Source organism: Atta cephalotes (genome assembly GCF_000143395.1).
Source record: "Atta cephalotes unplaced genomic scaffold scaffold00008, whole genome shotgun sequence".
Taxonomy (NCBI): domain Eukaryota; kingdom Metazoa; phylum Arthropoda; class Insecta; order Hymenoptera; family Formicidae; genus Atta; species Atta cephalotes.
The window spans coordinates 6,914,370-6,922,479 of record NW_012130072.1 but is presented as its reverse complement, the minus strand read 5'-3'; the positions used below and the strand labels follow the sequence as shown (position 1 = coordinate 6,922,479).

Genomic DNA, 8,110 nt, shown 5'->3' with positions numbered 1-8,110 from the left:
CTTCATCTGTTGTATGTAATTATCTATATTGAACAACATTATAATTTTAATTTTTTTTGCATTTATGTCTTTTAAATTTTAAGTACCGTTATTATCAGATATTAATTGATTCATTATAAAATGATTGTACAAATAATTTATTGTTTAAGTACGAGAGATGCCGACAGCATTATTAAATTATGACTCTTGAAAATATAGGGTTAATTGCGATTTATGTATGATGTACTTATTCTAGGATATGGTAGATATTACAACAGCTTTGCCATCCAATGGAAGGGCGTCATTAATTGGACGCACCAGAGGTGCTCTTAGATCTGTGCGAACCGCTCTAGGAGGAAGCGGGGAATATCTTCAGGGCCTAGGGAACAGAATAGGATCTGCTCTTAGTAGTAGCTTAGAAGAAAGCGAACTGACTACAACCCCTTCTACGCCATCATCATCTCCGCAAGCACCTGCATTGCAGCCTATCAAATCAGAAGAACAATTAGGTCGGCGAAAACTCAGGCTTCCGAGGTAAATAAACGTTTTGTTATCCTATGCTTTATAACAATTATGGTACAACATTAGATCATGTACGTTAAGAGCGTAGAAACTATAAATTGTAAACTTGGCAGTGTTGAAACTGTAGACTTGACAACAATGTTATTCAACAAGATGAATTCAATGTTTTTAATTGTCTAAACTAACAATTCTTTATTTGTAGAGTTGAAATCAATTTCTATACTATTAAAATATGCATAAATAATTTTTTATACGCACTTATCTGTTCTAACCGATTATTATAAATATATTTTTTGTATCTTTTATAAATATTTATAAATATTTAGAAAAACTATGTCTAAAATATAAAAAAGATTTAAAGTAATACTATATTTTTAATTTATTATATTTTCTTCATATTTGTTATTATACAGCTTAAATTTCATTTGTTATACAATTTGCCGAATTAATATTAGGTATTTGCTAGTCTATACATGACATACATACGTAAAATCGTATAATTTTCTTGTAATGTAAATTTTAATTATATGTGCAATTCTTAGTAAACTATGTTGTATGCACTATAGACCGGATTTACACTTGTTAGAGAAGGATAATATTGTAATGTTCGCTACTCATGAATATTTATTACTGCGACATGCAATATTTCATTCGTAGATTTGGCACGGGATTATCCTATGAAGATTATGAGGCAATAGCGCGACACAAATTAGAACGGCAGGGAAGCGCCAATCTTTCCAGAACACGAAAATATCCGCCTGGGATGACTTACGAAGAGATAGCATCTTCCAGATCAGTCTCAAGTAAGAAACAGGAGAATCGAATTGAACAGGACGATATTAGTCCTGATCGCGACAGCCAGGAAAGTATAGAGCCCATTCAGGAGCAGGACATCAAAGCGACCGGGCCCGATCCTTACGAGAAATTGAATTATAAAGCAGGTGATTAGTTCTCACCTCCAATTATCCGTGACAGACGCCGACCAAGTCGAAGTCAATAACTCTTTTCGTCTTCGATTGCTATCTTTCTCTCGCTCGCGATTGTTGTGATCATGCAGATCGAGACTCGGCTGGAAATAATATATTGTGTTCTTCTTTTTTTCACGAAGCGAGGGCGCCGACCCGCTATCAGACGGTTGTTTTCCGTTTAGGTAAATGTAACAGTCAGTGTGGACTGCCCCTGTGATTTCACCCGCGTGTCTCCTCAGTGTATTACACGTAGGGATGCTTCAGCTTAGAATATCAAGACTTTTACATATTTAAATACGTGCATGTGAAATATCAATTGGTATATATTACTTAATACTCTGTTAAAAAGTAATGATATTGTACAGTATTTATAAGTTTTTGATACATAAGGAAAAATACTTTTAAAAATGTAAATGTAATTTCATATTAATAAGAATTAGTAACTGTCCCAATTACTGTGCCTATCCTTATTAATGTGCTTTTGTATTTCGATAAGTCATAAAGAAAAGCATAAATAAATAAGAAAAAATATTTCTTTTTTATTAAGTAAATTATTAATGCATACGATACCCCGAAGATAATATTTTATTTTTTGAGTATTAAAATATTTTAAATATTTTTATAAAAGATATGAGGAATTTATGTGAATCTAGTAATACGTACCGCAAGATTTTAAGCTTATCCTTATTAACGTGCCTTGTATTGGAGCTGAGAACGTTATGTTATGAGTGTACTATAAAATAAATATAATTGAAATAATGATTTATGTAATATTAACATAAACAATTAGCTTAAATTTATTAGAAACTATATATTAAAATGAGTCAAATGTGGATAGGCACACAAATTGAGGGCACATTAATAGGGTCAGTGCTGCTTAGAGGACTCATTAATAAGGACAAAAATATGTTCTCTATTTTTGTCAAAAACATTATAAAGTATTAACATTTTTTAGATTAAAGAAATATTATAAGAAACAGAAATAGTTGAAAAACCAATATTGATTGCAAGCAGATAAAATTAAAGCTATGATATTTAATAATTAATTCAGTAATAAGCAAATTGCTAAAAGGTACATTAATAGGATCAATTATCTTATATAATTCTTATCAAAATAAAAATTACATCCATATTTTTAAAAATAGAAAAGATCAACGCAAATAGTACTGTTTTATAATAATACATAAAATATTTTTTGAAAATTTCATAAAAAATTATTACATCTTCAATAACAATTTAAAATATTAACAATGTTATATTCAATTACGATTTAATATTTTTATTCAAGTATTAATGTACACATATAGCTCGTGTAAAATTAGTTATTGACATTCAGATAATATATTATCTAAACAAAGTCTCGATATTTAGAAGCTATTGTAATCTTATCACACACCGAATTTCTGACCCTTCTTCCTTAGCTAGATGTGATTAGCGAATATTAGTGCAATCGATATGTTCGCGTAACCTGGTGTTCGAATATTCGTGGGTCGATTGCAATGAAACCTTATATGGTTTGATCCGGAGGTATTGATTTTCATAATTAAACGTTTCATGATGCATCAAGATATTTAAATAGATTAAAAGATCTAATTTGTTTTAGTTTTTTATATTATTTAAATTATGCAATGTATAAATAAAAAACAAAAACTTCTTTTCATCCAATTTCGTAGCATTTTTTGTAAAAAATATTATTTTAATTCGAATATAATTTTAGTGTATGTTATATACATACTTTCTAATTTTATTCCGAGTTTATTTATATATCATATGATTTTTTTTTACGGTAAATAATAAATATTGAGAATGTAAATAAATGCACCTTAAATTCATGCATCTTAATAATAATAAAAACAATATTTAAAAATGAGAGACAAATTGATTTATATATATATAAAAAACATAAAAGAAGTAAGAAGAAAATCAAAAAGAAGTAAGAATAATAATCTATGATTAGCACAACCTAAATTATTGCATCTTTATATTTCTTCGAAATTAAACTACAATAATATATACAATAATATATACAAAATTTAATTGTGTATTTAATTATGTAAATTATAAAGTTTAAATAAAAAGTCATTAAATGAAAAGACATATTGTTTTGTTATATACGTATTCTTTATGAAAATAAACTTAGAATAAATTTTGTTTTGGAGAAGGTGCGATTAAATATTAGTGTATTTTAACTTTGTTATTCGTGATTATTTTTTTGGACGTGTTATATATAAAATACAATTCGGCACTTGTATATTCGAACATGTCGCGTCGTCATACTTGTAGTTCCTTGCCAGACATTGCATCCCTTTGGTGAAGATGTTGTTACTTGTGTATATGTGTGCATACTTTCACACGAATTACTTATTGCACCCCGATTGTATTCATAGTTCAAATAAGAAATCGTTCTACGTGGGCGGAAAATATTCCCTTATGTACACTAACAGTTGCGATAAATAGACACACTTATCGTCTACTGGATGCTTCAGTTATTTCCGCAACATTGAGCGATACATCGCAAAGATGTGTAGGTGTAGACAGTTAAGTAAATATGTAACTTTCAGTATCATATATTATAACAATAATCATTTGCGAGTGTGCCTCGTTGTATTTTGGATCATTTTACTTTGAAAAGTTTCTTAACATTAACAAGTCAAGTAATTGTGATAATTTTACGTCTCATTGATGGGATATGAATAATAGCTCTAGGCAAATAATTCTAGCATAAAATATTTATTTGCATAGACTTCATACTACATTAGTGCATAAAATTAATAATTATTAATTATATTTATATTAATTTTAATTTGTATGAAAGAGGATATTGTTTTGATTCAAATATAATTTCAGTACACATATATCATAGAAAGCTTTTTAATATTATTCCGGATTTATCTATATGATTTTTTTCTTCATGTTTTGCCAAATATTAATTTGAAACTGGCGAAATATAATTATGTAAGAGAGACGGACACTTTAATTGTATAGTTTAGTCAACTTTTTATCTCTTTGTCATTTATTTTTGTCCAATAAATCATTTAGATTAGATTTTATTGCAAGTTTAGGTGTCGCCCGTGACGCACCATTGCTTGACACCATTAATTACAATCGTGTTAAAAAGATTACACTTAAACATATATTTATCACAAGGTAATTTTTTATTTTAGACATGCCTTGCAGCAGTGATTCTACGAGTGATCAAGATGGATACGGACCCAGCACTAGTTTGGATTCTAACATGGATGGTCGCAGAATATGGCAAAGATCAGGTACCGATTATAATTCTTATATTTATTTCATATTTATTTGAGAAATTATTTTAACTATTTACAAATTAAGAATGTTTATCATAAACAAACATAAATTACAACATTTGTAACAATTACTGCAATATAAACTTATTATTGTTTAGGTTCATCGGGATCTGTTCAGTCCTGGGCTTCGAGTTTATCAGCTGATAGTCAATCGGAGGAAGCTGCCGCAGACTTCATGAAAGCTTTTGTACCTTTACTATTCGATGCGCCTAATACTATCGATCAAGAACAAAAGGCTAATTTTGGGCAGATGGTTTTGGTATTTATCAAATGTTATAAAACATTTTAATAGCATCATTTTCATTAATAATAAATGTAAAATATTAATAATATTAATCAATGAAGATATCAATCAACAATATGTAAACATAATATGAAAAGTATTAAAATCAGTAGAAAGATACATGTATTTGTTTTGACACTTATAATTTAATGCAATAATAAATTTACAGACAGAATCGGGAAGAATATGGTTCTCGAGGGTAGTAAACGCGAGAAGAGCACGTGCATGTGTCACAGAAGCTTCATTTTATTCTTTGGCGCAGCATTTTGCAGTTGCGTTGTTTGAATGCCATGAAGCGGATGATTTTGCCCCCGCTAAAAGTCTCATGAACATGTGCTTCACTTTCTATCATGAAGGTAATGAGAAACTAAGAGAGAAAAGACTAAGATTTTGTAAAAATTGTTAATTTTTAAATCTTGCGATAATTTTAAAATATTATAGAAATATTTTAAAAAGAAGAATTATAATATCAAACATTAAAAACTAATATAGTGTTACTTAATATAACGCTGTTATGTTATATTAAATAAATATTTAAGATACGTAATCTTTAAACTGAATTATAATATATTTCTAAAATATATACATATGATTTTATACTATTAGATAATTACTACTTTTACTTTTTATTAATTTGTGAATCATCTCTTATCGTCTCTATTATTTATTAATGCGTCTTTGAGATTGTATATTTATTTTATTATGTGATTTTAGTGGAAGTTCCTGGATTAGAGCCTTACCGTGAATATTTATACACACATTTACGCGTTCAACCAATATGGACATCTATGAGATTTTGGACAGCTGCTTTTTTTGACGCAGTACAATGTGAGCGAGCGTCAAGACCGGTACCACCTCGACCGAAATCCTTAGATCAGGAAAGTATCGCCGCTGAAGATAGAAAGTTTCAAGCAAACATTGTCTTTGGACAGTTAGGGTAAATATTAATATTTAATCTATATTTAAATATTTTAGATATATTTTTATTTTAACGATATTTTCAGGACTTTTACTTGCAACATGCATGCTTTCGGCTTGTCACGAGCTTTATGCACAGAGTTTCTCCGGAAACAATGTATTATAGCGAATTTAACTAAAGGTAATTATTCATATTCATTTTATTCGAGTTTTTCTGATTAGAAAGATTTAAAGTTTAAAATAAGGGCCGATTTTTAATAATGGAGAATTTATTTCATTTTGTTTTTTCAGAACAAGAGAAAATGCTACGAGATAACATAGATCGAATGTTCGATGAGACCGAGCCATGGCGGTAGTTTAGTTTGAATAAACAGATAAGATTGAATTTTGAAAATTGCTTTAAAGAAACATTTTGCAATGTTTCTTCTTGGAAATATTTTCGACGAAATCGAATTGTCTTCGAACGCCGAGAAAGCGATGAAGTCAATTATAAAAACAATTTTGTAAATAACGTTGATGTAAGTCGACTTTTGTTGAATCTTTCGCGGTATTCGACGCTGGACACGTCAATTCCTAAGATGTAAATACTGCACAGATTCGCGCCTTAAATTGTGAAAAGTATATTGAATCTTACGTTTCTGAAAACTATTAAAAGATTACGAAAGATTATTCCAAAATTGCTGAAACGAAAATTGAGGAAATTGATCCTATAACAGGGATTAAGAAAAATTAAAATTTGAAAATTGGGATTTCAAATATTTTGAAATTTTTTAATAAATTATTAATATTTACATAGCAATGATAAAGTTAAGAATAGAAATGACAATAAGGAATGCTGCATTTGAAAATGAAATTGCATTATTGACAATTCAATTGAAGTGTCATTTGTTGAGTGTAATTTATTATATTGAGGAGAAATGAAAAGAAGAAATATTATTAATGATAGAATGCACATAATTCGATATACTTACACAAATAATTTTTAATACATCAAAATTTATTTTTAAATAAAATTTTACATTTTAAATAAGGTTTCGTTGAATATAACCAGTATAACTCTTCTATCACATTTTGCGCGAAAGATTTTTTTTTACTATTTTGTGTTATTACAAAATGTAATCAAGTTTTGATGCATCAAGAATTAATTTTAATAGTAAGATTAAAGTTTATAGTATTGCTTATAGTTACAAATTTACTGCTTTTAAGTCTAAAATTAATGACTAATTATATAAATATAAACGGATAGGTATTACTTTATATTGCTTCTTTTCTAATGAACGCAAGACAATTTCAAGTCTTACATGCGTAATTTTGAACTAATTTAACAATTTCTGAAAATTATGCATTTTGTAAGTGAAGCTTATAAACATATAAAGAACATGTTTTATCTTTATTGTTAGGTAAAAGTATTAATTTTTTTTTTTAATAGCGAATCAGTATATGTAATCGACAATTTGCGCATTCCGACACCTTGTTATCACACATCATGCAATGTAAATAATTTTTAGGGAAAAGCTTGTACCTAAACACATATCATCAAATGCAAATTAATACGCTCTATTTTATTTTATACATATACATATTATGTCTATCTATAATGTCTGCAAAGAAATGATGAACTTAAAAAGTACTAAATAAAGATAAATAAATTTCATTCGCATTTTAAAATCTTTTAATAACAAATGAATAGTCCCTTTTATTTTATGTAGAGAGACCAACGCTAGTAGACTCATTTTTCAAATGAAATTAAGAGACATCGAAAAAATGAATTCTACAAATATTTGACTATCTAATAATATTTTAATAATAAAGGAAAACTGATATGAAAAAAATTTTTTTAATACATTCTATCTGATTCAGTCCTCTGATCTAGCCCCGGGACCGGAGTAAGATGACTAAATGATGTGGAGTAATTTGACTAATATTAATAATTAATATTAATAATTAATATTAATAATATTAATAATTATTAAAATGAACGTTAATGTATATTTAATCTTTAATCAACAAAACTTTCAAAATATAATATTTAAAATATTTATAATATATAATATATAAAATTAATATATAATATATATTATTATATTTTTATTTTATAAATACGTTTGTGTTTAAAATGCATTTTTATA

The 8,110-nt window shown here is 27.7% G+C and overlaps 1 protein-coding gene across 1 annotated transcript; it reads left to right on the top strand.

Annotated features, from left to right (window-relative positions):
• The first annotated feature begins 238 nt into the window (after nt 1–238).
• LOC105627294 (uncharacterized protein KIAA0513) lies at nt 239–6,337 on the top strand. The gene is made up of 9 exons (XM_012208580.1): nt 239–513; nt 1,159–1,442; nt 1,610–1,651; nt 4,634–4,735; nt 4,879–5,039; nt 5,233–5,419; nt 5,778–6,000; nt 6,068–6,162; nt 6,273–6,337. Exons 1-9 carry the CDS (start codon nt 239–241, stop codon nt 6,335–6,337), a joined length of 1,434 nt encoding a protein of 477 aa, XP_012063970.1.
• Nucleotides 6,338–8,110: the final 1,773 nt, after the last annotated feature.